We start from the raw sequence: 16,754 nt of genomic DNA, 5'->3' as shown, positions 1-16,754 counted from the left end.
AAAGATATGTTTATCTTGAACTTTGCACAGAACTGATGTTTTCTTTATGGTTAAATTCAGACTATAATTCACTTTTGGGGGGAATATTCCAGCAGTGGTGCTGTGTCCTTCTGTGTTATACATTAGCACATCATAAAATTTGTCCTAGTGCAGTTGATATTAATAATTCTTTTGGTTAAAAAAAAGACAAAATAATTCTTTTGGTTAAAGAGCTCTCTAAAAGATTTTTTCACTGTAGAGTTAATTATTTTTCTGTTCATTATTAAGTATCTTTATGCAGCTAATGTGCGTAAATCATCATATTTTATCTGGGAGCTGACTTTTTCTTAGGTTTTCCTTGTATACATATGTCTTTGGCAAATGAAAGCTCTTATCTTTGTTTACAGGTAAGTAAAATGGAAAAAAACACAGGCCCTTCTACTTACTGGATGTTTGACAAAATATTCTTTTTCCGCCAAAAACACTGGCATTATTGGTGAGCTTGTTAGAAATTCAAAAACCGAGACTTTATTCCAGATCTTCTGAAAAAAATAATCTCCACTAACAAGATTTCCAGTTTATTTTACAGACTAAACTTTGAGAAGCACTTTCTAACTCAACATGTCTTTTCCATCTGAAAAATATACACAAGTCATTCTGTATGACGTATATATAGCAATAAAAAATGTACATGTTTGTGTTCATGCCCTTAAGTTTATACTTTATCATTCAGAAAAGTAACATGTATATGCTGATTTCGTGGATCTTATACTACTCTCTTTTTTCAGAGTTAGAGAATACATTAGAGAATATTTCTGTGTTGAAAATTATTTTATTGGATAATTTCAGTCACTCCTATAAGTCAGAACCAGTTCTCTTTACTCTCTCATTTCACCTTGAGTCAAATTAAAAATTCTGTCCATACCCACTTGGTAAATATGTGTGTGTGTATGTGTTTTTCAGGGACCATTGACATTTATGGATGTGGCCATAGAATTCTCTCTGGAGGAGTGGCAGTGCCTGGACACAGCACAGCAGAATTTATATAGGACTGTCATGTTAGAGAACTACAGAAACCTGGTATTCCTGGGTGAGGATAAGGTTTTTTTTTTTTAATTTTTATTATTTATTATTATTATTATTTTGAGACAGAGTTTCACTCTGTCGCCCAGGCTGGAGTGCAGTGGCGCGATCTCGGCTCATTGCAACCTTTGCCTCCAGGGTTCAAGTGATTCTCCTGCCTCAGCCTCCTGAGTAGCTGGGATTACAGGTGTGTGCCACCATGCCCGGCTAATTTTTGTATTTTTAGTAGAGATGGGGTTTTACCATGTTGGTCAGGCTGATCTCGAACTCCTGACCTCAGGATCTGCCCACCTCAGCCTCCCAAAGTGCTAGGATTAGAGGCATGAGCCACCTTGCCCAGCGGGTGAGGATAACTTTAATACACAATTCCTAATATACTCTAAAGGTTTCATTTCTCTTTTTTGTTGCATGTTTTTTGGCAATGTATGCTTTGCATAAATGAGTTTCAGCTACCTGTTTTTAAGAAAATGTAGGATTTATCTGTGTAGATGTTTCATTCTGACCTGAACTTTCCACCTTTCTGAGCTGATCTGTATCCTTCACTCTAGATTATTGGTAATTCCAGAAATTTAGTGTCATAAAATACTGTTGCCCACACCTTAAAATCTAATTGCCACCACCAATTTTTGATTCAGTAGCACTGAGTAGTAAAATTAAGAACATACAAATTGAAAATATTTTCTTAATATTTAGAAATTTTGTTATAAGTTAGTATTTTGTGATTAATTTACTGGAATATATTTTGTGATTAATTTACTAGAATATTCTATTACATTCTTTTTTTAAAATATTTTCTTCTGAGACGGAGTCTTGCTCTGTCACTCAGGCTGGATGCAGTGGTGCAATCTTAGCTCACTGCAACCTTTGCCTCCTGGGTTCTAGCGATTCTCCTGCCTCAGCCTCCTGAGCAGCTAGGACTACAGGTGTGCACCACCACATCCAGCTAATTTCTGTATTTACAGTAGAGACAGGGTTTTGCCACGTTGACCAGTCTGGTCTCGAACTCCTGACCTCAGGTGATCTACCCACCTTCGCCTCTCAGAGTGCTGGGATTACAGCATGAGCCACTGTGCCTGGCCTACATTCCCTTTACTGAGAAAATTACTAGGTTGGTAATTCGAGAATATGAGCAAGATTCATGTTATTTATTTTCAATAAAACAGGTATTGCTGTGTCTAATTTAGACCTGATCACCTGTCTGGAGCAAGGAAAAGAGCCCTGGAATATGAAGAGACACGAGATGGTAGCCAAACCTCCAGGTAGGTGAGAGTGAATACAACAGATGACACAGATGAGAGGTCCAAATGTGAAAGAGAAAGCCAGTCCTTAAAATTTGACTTGGAAATCTGTGTTCCAAAGGAAATAGTTTCTAGGCAGCTGTTTTGTTTTGTTTTGTTTTTTTAACTTCAACATAGGGGCATCTTCTGTCTTATGGTTTTAAATTCTTTAAAAATTCTACTTCCCCTTCAGTGATCTTCCTTCAAGTTTACAGTGAGCTAAAGTCCTCTTCATGGCATATAAGAGATTGCACAATCTGACTTTTTTTTTCCATTGTTTTTGGAGACTCAGAAATATCTGCATAATTTTGAGAAACTCTGTGTTAAACCATTTTGTAAGTTCTCTTTTTGCATCATGTCTGAAATGTGTAAGAGTTGTGGTTTCTGTTCCATTGGTTTTTTAATTCATTTTTCTGCACATTTCATCCTATTTGTATTACTACAGGCTTGAAATATAGTTTGAAATTAAAAAGTATGATGTTCTGCTTTGTTCTTATTCCTTATGATTGCTTTGACTATTCAAAGTTTCTTGTAGTTTTGGCTGGGGGCAGTGGCTCACAGCTGTAATCCTATCACTTTGGGAGGCAGAGGCAGAAGGATCCCTTAAGCCTAGGAGTTGGATACCAACCTGGGCAACATAAGGAGACCCTGTCTCTTAAAAAGATTTATTGGGCTGGGCACGGTGGCTCACGCCTGTAACCCAGTACTTTGGGAGGCCGAGGTGGGTGGATCACCTGAGGTCGGGAGTTCAAGACCAGCCTGACCAACATGGTGAAACCTCGTCTCTACTAAAAATACAAAATTAGCCGGGCGTGGTGGTGCATGCCTGTAATCCCAGCTACCCTGGAGGCTGAGGCAGGAGAATTGCTTGAACCCGGGAGGCAGAGGTTGCTGTGAGCTGAGATTGTGCCACTGCACTCCGGCCTTGACAATAAGAGTGAAACTCCATCTCAAAAAAAGATTTATTGTAGTTTAATGTAAATTTAGGGATTGTATTTTCTATTACTATGAAAAAAATGCCACTAGAATTTTGGTAGGGAGTTTCTTGAGTCTGTAGATCACTTTGGATAATATGGTACTTTAACAATATTTATTCTTTAAATCCATAGATATTAAATATTTTAAAACTTGTGTCTTCTCTAATTTCATCATTGAAATCTTATATCTTTTATTGTAAAGATTTTTTTCACTTTCTTGGGTGAATTTGTTCTCAGTAGTATATTATTTTAATGCTATTGTAAATAATATTGTTTTCTTCCTTTATTTTATTAGACAATTTAGGTTTATGGAACCATAACTTGTATGTTGATTTTATATTTGGTAATTTACTGAGTGTATTTATTAATTTAGATAGGTTTTAATGTACTGTTTATGTATTTTTATATGTAAGATTTTATGATCTACATACAGAAACATTTTACTTGTCTTCAATTTCAATGGGTTTTTTATTTTTTGACTAATTCTTCTGCCACATATTTTCAGTGTTATGTTAAAAGAGAAGCATTGACAAGTGGGCACAATATAGTTTGGCATTGGTGTCTGTAAATTTGAAAATGCAAATGCCTCTTCAAGTTTTTATAAACTGATAAACTGATTTCAGAAGGTAAAGATTTTTTTTTTTTCCGGAAACTGAGTCTCGCTCTGTCACCCAGGCTGTAGTGCAGTCATGTGATCTCAGCTCACTGCAACCTCCGCCTCCCAGGTTCAAGTGATTCTGGTGCTTCAGCCTCCCGAGTAGCTGGGATTACAGGCGCGTGCCACCATGCCCAGCTAATTTTTGTATTTTTAGTAGACGGGGTTTCACCATGTTGGTAAGGCTGGTCTTGAACTCCTGACCTTGTGATCCACCCGCCTCAGCTTCCCAAAGTGCTGGGATTACAGGCATGAGCCACTTCACCCAGCCAAGATCTTCTTTTTTGGGCTGCCAGGGTTCTGGGATGCCCTCTGGGTTTGTGGAGAGGGGTAGTAGCTTGGTCTCAAGCCAGCAGTTTCTGTACTAGGGTCCACCTTTAGTTGGCTGGTTACAAGGGGCTTGGATAGTTGTAATTCCTATTTTATTTTATTTTATTTTTCTTTTGAGGTGGAGTTTTGCTCTTATTGCCCAGGCTGGAGTGCAGTGACCTGATCTCAGCTAACTGAAACCTCTGCCTCCCGGGTTCAAGCGATTTCTCCTGCCCCAGCCTTCTGAGTAGCTGGGATTACAGGTGTGCACCACCACACCCGGCTAATTTTTGTACTTTTAGTAGAGACGGGGTTTCACCATGTTGGTCAAGCTGGTCTCGAATTCCCGACCTTGTGATCTGCCTGCCTTGGCCTCGCAAAGTGCTGGGATTACAGGCCTGAGCCTCCATGCCCGGCCAATATTTATAACATTTTAAAACAATGGCTGCTGTTTGTTTTCTACCAACAATCAACAGGGGTTTTATTTTCATTGCATTATCAACAGATTTGGTGTTTTTCATAAATTTACAGTGGCCATTGTAATGGGTGTGAGGTGATTTCATTTTTATGTGTTTCTCTACAAATTACTAATTTTGCTTTTCAAATATTTTTTCCCTTTTAGGTATCTTTTTTAATGAAAATTCAGTTCAATTATTTTTTCATTAATAAATCAAGTTATTCAGCTTTATTGTTCAGTTTAAAGAGTTGTTAATATATTCTGAATATTAACTCATCACTCATCTCTTGTGATTTGCAAATATTTTCACCCATTTCTAGGAGGCATTGTCTATTGAATTTTTGTTTTGATGTGCAGAAATTTTGAAATAAAATGCAGTTAAATCTTAATGGTTATTGTTGTTGTAGTTGCTCATGCATTTAGTGTCGTATCTAAAAAAATAGTGCCAAGACCAATGACATGACTTTTTCCTATATTTTTTCTAAGAGATGTTATTTATCTTTTCATGTTTAAGTATTTAGTTAAACCATTTTTTTTTTGTATTTTGTTCAAGGAAATGATCCAACTTTATTTCATCAGTGTCGATATCCAGTTTTCAACAATATTTTTTGAAGAGAATATCTTTTCTCTATTGTATGCTCATGGCAACTTTGTGGAAGATTATTTTATCTTATACAGAAGAGTTCATTTCTGGGCTCTCTATTCTGTTCTTTCATCTGTTTATCTTTGTGTCAGTACCACATTGTTTTGTTTTTGTAGCTTTTAATATGTTTTGAAATCAGAAAGTATAATGCCTCTTTGTTCTTTTTCAAGGGTGTTTATATATAGTTTATAATCAAATTTAAAAATTTTAGGCCAGGCCCGGTGGCTCACGCTTGTAATCCCAGCACTTTGGGAGGCCAAGGCAGGCAGATCATGAGGTCAGGAGTTCGAGACCATCCTGGTGAACATGGTGAAACCCCGTCTCTACTAAAAAAAAATACGAAAATTAGCTGGGCGTGGTGGCGGGTGCCTGTATTCCCAGCTACTCAGGAGGCTGAGGCAAGAGAATCGCTTGAATCCGGGAAGCAGAGGTTGCAGTGAGCCGAGATCATGCCACTGCAGCTACTGCACTCCAGCCTGGCAACAGAGTGAGACTCCATCAAAAAAAAACAAAAATAAAAAAGTAAACTATATATCTGTAAAAAACTGTGTGATTAGGGTTTTTATAGAGATTATATTAAATTCATTCACCACTGTAGGTCATAGTAATGTCTTTGAAAAATTAAATTTTTTGACCCCGGAGCAAGAATATGTTGAAAAGTGGCTGGCTGCAGTGGCTCACGCCTGTAATCCCAGCACTTTGGGAGGCTGAGGCAAGCGAATCACAAGGTCAAGAGATCGAGACCATCCCGGCCAACCTGGTGGAACCCTGTCTCTACTGAAAATACAAAAATTAGCTGGGCTTGGTGGCACACAACTGTAGTCCTAGCTACTCAGGAGGCTGAGACAGGACAATTGCTTGAACCCTGGAGGCAGAGTTTGTAGTGAGCCGAGATCACACTATTGCACTCCAGCCTGGCAACAGAGTGAGACTGTGTCTCCAAAAAAAAAAAAAAAAAAAAAAAAAAGGAATCTGTTGAAGAGTGTGTTTTAATTTCATATATTTTTGGATTTCCCAGTTTTACTTTGGCTTTTAATTCCTGGTTTCTTTCAGTTTTGGTCAGAAAACATAGTGTATGCTTTTGGTCTTCTTAAATGTATTTGTTGTTATTTTGAGACAGGATCTTACTCTGTTGCCCAGGTTGTAGTGTAGTGACATGATTTTGGCTCACTACAACCTCAGCCTGCTGGGCTCAACTGATCCTTTTACCTCAAATTTTTGAGCTGGGACTACAGAAATGCACTACTACCCCTGGTTAATTTTTTGATTTATTAGTAGCGACAGGGTCTCACTATGTTGTGTAAGCTGGTCCCAAACTTTTTGCCCCATGTGATTCTCCCAAAGTGTTGAGATTATAGATATGAGCCTCTGCACTCAGCCGGTATTCATAAATTTAATAAGACTTGGTATGTGTCATAGCAGAACACACCAGGAGCAAGTAAGAATATTGTGTGTATTCTCTTGCTTTTGCCTGGAAAGTTTTGTACCTGTCTGTTAAGCCTAGTTGGTGATATGATATGGTTGGCCTAAGGTTAGAGGATGTCCGTTTTCTCTAAACCTCATGCTGCAATATAATCCTCTTGTTTGATGTGGGACCTGGTGGGACGTGTTTGGGTCATGGGGGAGCAAATTCCTCATAAATGGCTTGGCACCATCCTTTTGATAATCAAAAAGGTTACACTCTATTAATTCAAGTGAGAGCTGGTTGGTTAAAAAAAAAAAAAAAACCTGGCTTCTTCACCTCACACTTACTCTGTCTCTTACTGTGTGATGTGTCCAGTTATACTTTGCCTTCCACAATGATTATAAGCTTACTAGGACCCTTACTCACCAGAAACAGATGCTGACACACACTTCCTGTACAGTCTGCTGAACTGTGAGCCAAATAAACCTTTTTTCTTTATAAATTATCTACTCTCAGGTATTCCTCTGTATGTAAAATAATTAATACAGTCTATAATGTCTGAGTTTTTAATTTTCATATTTATTATTGCAAATCAGGTGTTGATGTTTACAGTTATTATGTTGCTAAGTATTTCTTCACTTTTGTCAGTATTTGCTTTATATATTTTGCAGCTCTGATGTTTTATACATACATATATAGAGAGAGATATAATAGTTATAGATTCCTGGTAAATTGACCTATTTTATCATTATATAATATCAATTTTGTTCTCATGCTAGTACTTGACTAAAAGCATATTATGTCTAATATAATTATAACTACCTCACCCAATTGTGGTTACTATATGCATGAAAAATAAGTTTTTTCTATTATGTTACTTTCAGTCTATTCAATGCAATGCTAAAACCAGTCTCTTGTAGGCAGCATATTGTATGCTTTTTTCTAAAGTTACTCAGATATTTTATTTCTTTTTCTTTTTTATAATTTTATTTATTTATTCATTTATTTTAATTTTTTTTCTTTTCAAGAAAGGATCTCACTCCATTGCCCAGGCTGGAGTGCTGTAGCGTGATCTTGGCTCACTGCAACCTCCACCTCCTGGATTCAAGTGATTCTCATGCCTCAGCCTCCCAAGTAGCTGGGATTACAGGCATGTGCCACCACACCCATCTAATTTTTTCTATTTTCAGTAGAGATGGGGTTTCACTGTCTTGACCAGGGTAGTGTCAAACTCCTGGCCTCAAGTGATCCACCCACCTTGGCCTCCCAAAATGCTGGGATTACAGGCATGAGTTACCATGCCTGGCCTATTTATTCATTCAATTTTGAAATAGGGTTTCACTCTGTCAAGCAGGCTGGTTTTCAGTGGCATGATCATGGCTCACTGCAGCCTCAACTTTCCAAACTCTGATGATCCTCTCATTTCAGCCTCTCAAATAGCTGCATTACAAATATTTGCCATCACACCCAGCAAGTTTTATTGTATTTTTTTTTGTAGAGACAGGTTTTTGAGATGTTGCTCAGGCTGATCTCAAACGCCTGGGATCAAGTGATCAGCCCACTTTGACCTCACAACATCTTGGGATTATGTTTCTTTCTATTAAGTAGTTTAATTAATTTGTATTTAAAATGATTGCTTTAAAATAGGGTTACTATTACCAGTTTTACTGTTACTGTTTTGTGTTTCTTGTAGATTTTTTTTTCCTCATTTCTTGTTTTACTGCCTTTATTTTTATTTATTCTGTGTAGTGACATGCTTTGGTTATTTTTCCATTTCCTTATTTATACTTTCCATAAATATTATCTTTGTAATTGTCTTGAGAAATGGAGATTACATAAAACATTTTATTTTATTTTTTTATTTTTATTTTTTTGAGACGGAGTTTTACTCTTGTTGCTGGAGTGCAATGGCACGATCTTGGCTCACTGCAACCTCCGCCTCCCGGATTCAAGCGATTCTCCTGCCTCAGCTCCCCGAGAAGCTGGGATTACAGGCATGCACCACCAGGCCCGGCTAATTTTGTATTTTTAGTAGAGATGAGGTTTCTCCATGTTAGTCAGGCTGGTCTCGAACTCCCAACCTCAGGTGATCTGCCCACCTCGGCCTCCCAAAGTGCTGGGATTACAGGCGTGAGCCACTGCGCCCGGCCTACGTAAAACATTTTAATATGAAAATAATATATTTTATTTTATTTTTTTGAGACAGAGTGTCGCTCTGTCACCCAGGCTGGAGTGCAATGGCATGATCTTGGCTCACTGCAACCTCCACCTCCCAGGTTCAAGCAATTCTCCTGCTTCAGCCTCCCAAGTACCTGGGCTTACAGGTACTGGCCACCACACCCAGCTAATTTTTTGTATTTTTAGTAGAGATGGGTTTTTGCCATGTTGGGCAGGCTGGTCTCAAACTCCTGACCTCAGGTGATACACCTGCCTCAGCCTCTCAAAGTACTGGAATTACAGATGTGAGCCACAGCACCCAGCCAAAACTAAAATGATATATTTTAATCTCATAACAACTTCAATTTAATACAAAAGCTATACCTTTATATTTTTCAGTAGTTATTGATATTAAAGATTATTTTATACTATGCATCTACTAACAGGTTTATATTTTATATTTCATATTCTATAGAAGTAGTTTAAGGATTTTGTGTACCATCATTATGATAGTAAATAATTCTATATGTGTCTGTATATTTACATTTAAAAGAGAGCTTTATTTTATATATGGTTTTATGATGCTGGCCAGCATCATTTTAATTTTCAAAATAATGGACTCATTTTAGTATTTCTCTTTGTTTATAGGCAGAGTCTCACTATGTTGCTCAGGCTGATCTTGAACTCCTATTCTCAAGTGATCTGGCTGCCTTGGCCTGCTAAAACTGTAGGATTCATAGGCCCGAACCACTGTGCCTGGACACCATGTAGTACTTTTCATAGGACTGTGCTAGTAGTGATGAACACCCACACCTTTTATTTTGGAGTCTTTATTTTTATCTTGTTTTTAAAGTAAAATAATTTTGGATCAAGTATTATTGGTTAGAAACTTTTTTTATTACATTAAAATTTGGAAAGTTCTTAGGTTTTTCTTTTCTTTTTTGAGACAAAGTCTCACTCTGTTGCCCAGGTTGGAGTGCAGTGAGGTGATCTCGGCTAACTGCAATCTCTGCCTCCTGAGTTCAAGTGATTCTCCTGCCTCAGCTTCCTGAGTAGCTGGGATTACAGGCACGTGCCACCATGCCCAGCCAATTTTTGTTTGTTTGTTTGTTTTATTTTTGAGATGGAGTCTTGCTGTGTTGCCCAGGTTAGAATGCAGTGGCTTGATCTTGGCTCACTGCAACCTCCACCTCCCGGGTTCAAGCAATTCTCCTGTCTCAGCCTCCGGAGTAGCTGGGATTACAGGGGACTGCCACCGCGCCTGGCTAATTTTTTTTGTATTTTTAGTAGAGATGGGGTTTCACCATCTTGGCCAGGCTGGTCTCGAACTCCTGACCTCGTGAAACACCCCCCTCGGCCTCCCTAAGTGCTGGGATTACAGGCATGAGCCACCGCTCCCTGTCTAATTTTTGTATTTTTTTAGTAGAGATTGGGCTTCACTATGTTGGCCAGGCTGGTCTTGAATTCCTGACTTCAAGTGATATGCCCACCTTGGCCTCCCAAAGTGCCGGGATTACAGGTGTGAGCCACCGTGCCTGGCTCTCAGGTTGTTTTTATCTTGAAATGTCCTCATATTGCTTTTTCTCTGTATTCTTTTTCTAGGATTTCTTTCATGAATATATTAATCTGCTTGATGGTGTCCAATAAGTTTTACATTTCATATTTTAATTTTGTTTTGCAATTTTATATTTTTGAGTTATATTTTTTAGGTTATGCCACCTCACACCAATTAATTGTTTTGATATTTTAGTTTGTATTATAGTTGTGTATGACAGGCCGAACATGGTGGTTCATGCCTGTAATCCCAGCACTTTGGGAGGCCGAGGCGGGTGGATCATGAGGTCAGGAGTTCGAGACCATCCTGGCTAACACAGTGAAACCTTGTTTCTGCTAAAAATACAAAAAATTACCTGGGCCTGGTGGTGGGCGCCTATAGTCCCAGCTATTTGGGAGGCTGAGGCAGGAGAATAGCGTGAACCTGGGAGATGGAGCATGCAGTGAGCCGAGATGGTGCCACTGCACTCCAGCCTGGGAGACAGAGCAAGACTCTGTCTCAAAAAATAATAATAAATAATAATAATAAATTGTATATGACAAGGATTAACTCAATGCAATTTAAGACAATGTCAAGCAAAATTAAATATGAATCAGCCATATGTCTACTGCCAATATAATTATCTCTGTTTGTTTGCTTGTGTAAATATTATCCCTGTATTTTTTTTTTTTTAGACAGAGTTTCGCTCTTGTTGTCCAGGCTGCTCACCGCAACCTCCGCCTCCCAGGTTCAAGCAGTTCTCTTGCCTCAGCCTCCCGAGTAGCTGGGATTACAGGCATGCACCACCACGCCTGGCTAATTTTGTATTTTTAGTAGAGACGGGGTTTCTCCATGTTGAGACTGGTCTCAAACTCCTGACCTCATGTGATCTGCCTGCCTCAGCCTCCCAAAGTGCTAGGATTACAGGCGTGAGCCACCGTGCCCGGACTTTTTTTTTTTTTTTTTTTTTTTGAGACAGAGTTTTGCTCTGTTGCCCAGGCTGGAGGGCAGTGGCACGACGCCTGGCTAATTTTGTATTTTTAGTAGAGATGGGGTTTCTCCATGTTGGTCAGGCTGGTCTCGAACTCCTGACTTTGTGATCCGCCTGCCTCCCAAAGTGCTTGGATTACAGACATGAGCCACTGCACCCAGCCTATCCATGTATTTTTTTTATAACTTGTGTATTTGTTGTGTAGGTGTGTTATGAATGGTTGTTTAGTCTTGTCTAAGTGAATAGTGATAGAAATTCTTCTAATATTAACATTCAATTTATTTGTGAATCTCTATTATTTTTGGATTTAAAGATATTTTTAAAACTATGATAACTCTTTATCTCTTTCAAGTATTATTGTTTACTTTTATTTGTCAAAAACACACAACAAAATTTAGAATTAAAAAAACAATTTTTTTTTTTTTTTTTTTTGAGATGGAGTCTCACTCTGTCTCCTGTGCTGGAGTGCAGTGGTGCGATCTTGGCTCACTGCAACCTCCGCCTCCTGGGCTCAAGGAATTATTTTGACTCAGCCTTCTGAGTAGCTGGGATTACAGGTGTGCATCACCACGCCTAGCTAATTTTTTGTTGTTGTTATTGTTGTTGTTGTTGTTTTAGTAGAGATGGGGTTTCACCATGTTGGCCAGGCTGGTCTTGAACTCCTGATTTCAAGTGACCCATCCATCTCAGCCTCTCCAAGTGCTGTGATTACAGTCATGAGCCACTGTGCCTCACCTAAAATATTTTTAAATATTTAGTTTATTCATATTAATTATACTTATATTGGTATGCAACATATGCTAAAATGTTTTTATCTTGCAAAGCTAAATATGTTTTTTTTTTGTGTGTGTATGAGACAGAGTCTCACTCTCTCGCCCAGGCTGGAGTGCAGTGGTGCAATCTTGCCTCACTGCAACTTGTGCCTCCCAGGTTCAAGCAATTCTCTGCCTTAGCCTCCCAAGTAGCTGGGATTACAGGCACCCGCCACCATGCCTGGCTAATTTTTGTATTTTTAGTAGAGATGGGGTTTCACCATCTTGGCTAGGCTGGCCTTGAACTCCTGACCTCATGATCCACCCGCCTCAGCCCCTAAAGTGCTGGGAGTACAGCGCTGCCTGGCTGTAAAGCTAAATCTTAATATACATTAAACAACTATCAATTATTCCCATTTCATCTCACTTTTCAAACACCATTCTTGTTCTGTTTCAGAGTGTAACTGTTAGACATATCATACAATCTCTGTCTTTTTGTGACTGGCTCGTTTCATTTTGCGTAAGGTTAAGATTTATCTTTTTAGTTGTTATAATATTTTCTGCTTTTTGCAAACTGAGTGATATTCCAGTGTTTTTATATTTCAAATTATATTTACTAAATGATTTTGTAACAGAAATTTGCATTGCTTTTACCTATTTGCTTTCAGTAACAGTGCTGCAATAATTATGGGTATGCAAATAACTCTTTATATGACCATATATGTGAAAGTTCATGTGCTGGATTCTATTTTATTAGTCTACTTTCTTATCTTTATATTCATACAAAATTGTTTTTATTATGTAGCTTTGTCATGTATTTTGAAGTAAAGAACTGTGATACCTCTAACATTGTTCCTTTTTTTGAAGATTATTGAGTATAGTCTCTTGAGATTCCATATACTTTTGGGGTTGCTGTTTCTGTTTCTTTAGAAGTGCAATAAGGAATTTGAAAGACATTACATTAAATCTCTAGATTACATTGAGCAGCATGGACATATACACAATATTAATTATTTCAACCTTTGAACAACAGCACACTCAAAAGTGTGTTGTTGAATTTCTATATATTTGTGAATTTTTCCGTTTTTTAAATTATTGTTTTATAATCTCATTCCATTTTGGTCACAGAAAGTAATTTATAAAATTTCAGTTTTAAAAAATTTGTTAAGAATTTTTTATGGCCTAACAGATGGTCCTTTCAAGGAGAATGTTGTGTGAGCTATTGGGACGGGTGTGTATCCTGATGTTCAGCTCTCTATACCTCTGTTAGAAATAATTGTTCCATACTAATTTCAAATTTTCTATTCCCTTACTAATATTCCATCTTGTTTTATTTTTATTAAGAATATGGGGTCTTGATATATTCTACTATAATTATATTGCTCTCTGTTTCTTCAATTCTGTCAATATTTGTTTTATATATTTGAAACCCTAATGTGAGATGTGCGTGCGTACACACACACACACACACACACTAGTCATTGGTTCCCAGTAAATGAATCTACTATTGTTCAGTGTCCTTTTTTCTCTTTTCAGAGTTTTGACTTAAAGTACACGTTGTTAAATATGACACTTTTTGACTTAAGATTTAGCTTGTGTAATATTATTTTGACCTCTTCTTCTCTCATTTGGTTAATATTTACATAAAATTTCTACTTTCATCTTGCTACTTTCAGTCTTTTTTTATCATTAGATTTCAACTGACTCTTGTAAAAAGGCAAATGAATCTTGGTATTTGAAAGATTTTAATAAATCATTTTGTTGAAAATTATGTCTCTAGATTGAAAAGTTAATTTTATATATATTTAAATAATTTTCTGAAAGAGTAATGTAGTTTTATTAATTCTATTGTTTAATTCTTGTATCTTTGTCCCTCATTTTCCTTCTTTCTGTCTTCTTTTGTGTCCTTTGGTTTTTGTATTAATATGCTTTCACTTCTTTCTTATTTTCTTTTGTGTATCTATACAGATACTTTCTTTGTGGTACCTTGGGAATTACATAAAAACTTTAAAAAAATAAAACAATTTTAATGTAGTAAAAATTAACCTTATTTGCACCACAGTTTCTTGAATCCGGGAAACATAGGTTGCAGTGAGCCGAGATCATTCCAGCCTGGGCGACACAGTGAGACTCCATCTGAAAAAAAAAATAATATGTATATATATTAGCCTTATTTGCATACAAAAAATTCTTTCTCATTACATCTGCTCTCTTTGTTATTGATGTTGCTAATTATATACATATATATTTTTTAAATTTTTATTTATTCATTTTTTTGGAGAGACAGTCTTGCTCTGTCACACAGGCTGGATTGCAATGGTGCAATCTTTGCTCACCGCAACCTCCACCTTTCAGGTGAAAGCGATTCTCCTGTCTCAGCCTCCCAAGTAGCTGGGATTACAGTAGCCCACCACCACGCCCAGCTAATTTTTATATATTTAGTTGAGATGGGGTTTCACCATGTTGGCCAGGCTGGTCCTGAATTCCTGACCTCAGGGGATCTGCCCTCCTCAGCCTCCCAAAGTGCTGGGATTACAGGCATGAGCCACCATGCCTGGCCACTAATTATTTATTTTTATGTTACATTAACAGATGTTTATAACATTTCTATGCTTTTATCTTTTAAATTTTAGAGAATAATTAATAATGTTTTCTGCATGATTATTAAAATGCTAAGGAATTCTGTTTTTGTGTGTTTAAATATCTTTCCCAGAAAGTTATGTATTTTTGTATGATTATGTGTTTTCCTGCATCATGTTATTTTCAGTGGGATGAACTCCTTTCAGCATCTTTGGTATGTAGGGCATATGCAGTGCCAATATACTTTTTCAGGATTAGGTTATTTTGGAAGGTCTTTCTTTTTATTCAGTTGGACAGTTCTTATTTATTTATTTATTTATTTATTTTGAGAAGGAGTTTTGCTCTTGTTGCCCAAGCTTGAGTGCAATGGCATGATCTTGGCTCACTGCAATCTCTGCCTCCCAGGTCCAACCAATTCTCCTGCCTCAGCCTCTTGAGTAGCTGAGATTACAGGGGGCATGTGACCACGCCCGGCTAATTTTTTGTATTTTTAGTAGAAACGGGGTTTCACCATGTTAGCTAGACTGGTCTCAAACTTCTGACCTCAGGTGATCCGCCTGCCTTGGCCTTCCAAAGTGCTGGGATTACAGGCATGAGCCACTGTGCCTGGCCAGTTCTTTTTAGTTGTATTATTTTCACTTGACAGCTGTTTTTTTTTTTTTTCCAGGACTTTGACTATATCACCCACTTCTCTTCAGGCCTTCCAGTTTTTTTTGAAAATTTACTGGTTATCTCATAAGACATTTTTATAAATGATACATTACTTTATCTTGTAGCTCCCAAGATTCTCTTCTTGTCTGTGACATTTTTATCTTCCTAATGTATGTTTTTTGATATTTTTAATATTTTTATTGTTATCCTCATTTTTCTGAACTTCAGTAGTTGTCTGTGTTCCTGTTTCATTCACTGTGTACTATTTAATTTATTTTAAATTTAAAAAATTTATAGATCTTTATATTCCTATGGTTGCTTCTGAAAGTTTAGTAATGTTTTTGATGGGGTCATCCGGCCCTAATATTTTGTGTACATTAATCTTTGATTGAGATTTAGACATTAAAAACAAGCTACCTGTCACAATCTGTTTTTTTTTTTTTTGAGATGGAGTTTTGTTCTTGTTGCCCAGGCTGGAGTGCAATGGCATGATATCAGCTCACCACAACCTCTGCCTCCCGAGTTCAAGTGATTCTCCTGCCTCAGCCTCCTGAGTAGCTGGGATTACAGGCATGTGCCACCATGCCCAGCTAATTTTGTATTTTTAGTAGAGATAGGGTTTCTCCATGTTGGTCAGGCTGGTCTTGAACTCCCAACCTCAGGTGATTCACCTGCCTTGACCTCCCAAAGTGCTAGGATTACAGCTGTGAGCTACTGTGCCCAGCCCTGTCACAATCTTTATAATGCAGCTTAGGCCTGGGATAGTCTGAAACCAGTTGTCTTGGCTACAGATTTTGGGAGTCTCTCAAACATTTTCTTAGACTGTGTCTTGCCTGAAATTTTGTGGGCTTTTTAAGTTAAAGAAGTATGATAGCATTTTTTCTAAATAGTTAGTAATCAGTTGCTAAACCTGTTTGCTGTATGTGGTACTGCAGTCTCTGCTGCTGTGACACTTAACTTTGGTCTCAGCAGACTCAAACTGTCATTCCAAAGTATACCACCATTTCTTTTAGCACTTTATGTCGTGGGAGATAGAAACCAGTGTCTGAAAAGGCCCCTAAGAGCCAGAAATAAAGATGTATGTGACACTATTTTTTTTAGTCTTTTAAAAAAGAAACCAGGAGTTGGCAATTTACTTCTGAAGGCACTATGTTATATTGGGCAGCAGAAAGACGTGTGTTGGGTAAATGTAACAGACTTTTCTTTTTTTTCCTATGTGGCTCTTTGCATTGTCATCACCTGGGGCACTGCACACACTTTACTTATTTATAAATTTTTTACAAACGTATTTTGGTCAGAATGTT

The 16,754-nt window shown here is 37.5% G+C and overlaps 1 protein-coding gene across 1 annotated transcript in view; it reads left to right on the top strand.

Moving 5' to 3' along the window:
- Positions 1 to 405: 405 nt before the first annotated feature.
- The window catches only part of LOC100582685 (zinc finger protein 708), a 76,832-nt gene continuing 60,483 nt past the window's right edge, over positions 406 to 16,754 (top strand). The window contains 3 exon segments of the mRNA XM_030809420.1: positions 406 to 666; positions 943 to 1,069; positions 2,226 to 2,321. Coding sequence (XP_030665280.1) covers positions 601 to 666; positions 943 to 1,069; positions 2,226 to 2,321 — 289 coding nt within the window. The 5' untranslated portion in view covers positions 406 to 600.

This window comes from Nomascus leucogenys, chromosome 3 (assembly GCF_006542625.1).
Source record: "Nomascus leucogenys isolate Asia chromosome 3, Asia_NLE_v1, whole genome shotgun sequence".
Taxonomy (NCBI): domain Eukaryota; kingdom Metazoa; phylum Chordata; class Mammalia; order Primates; family Hylobatidae; genus Nomascus; species Nomascus leucogenys.
The sequence above is the reverse complement of the archived record's forward strand: the minus strand, read 5'-3'. Positions and strand labels throughout refer to the sequence as shown.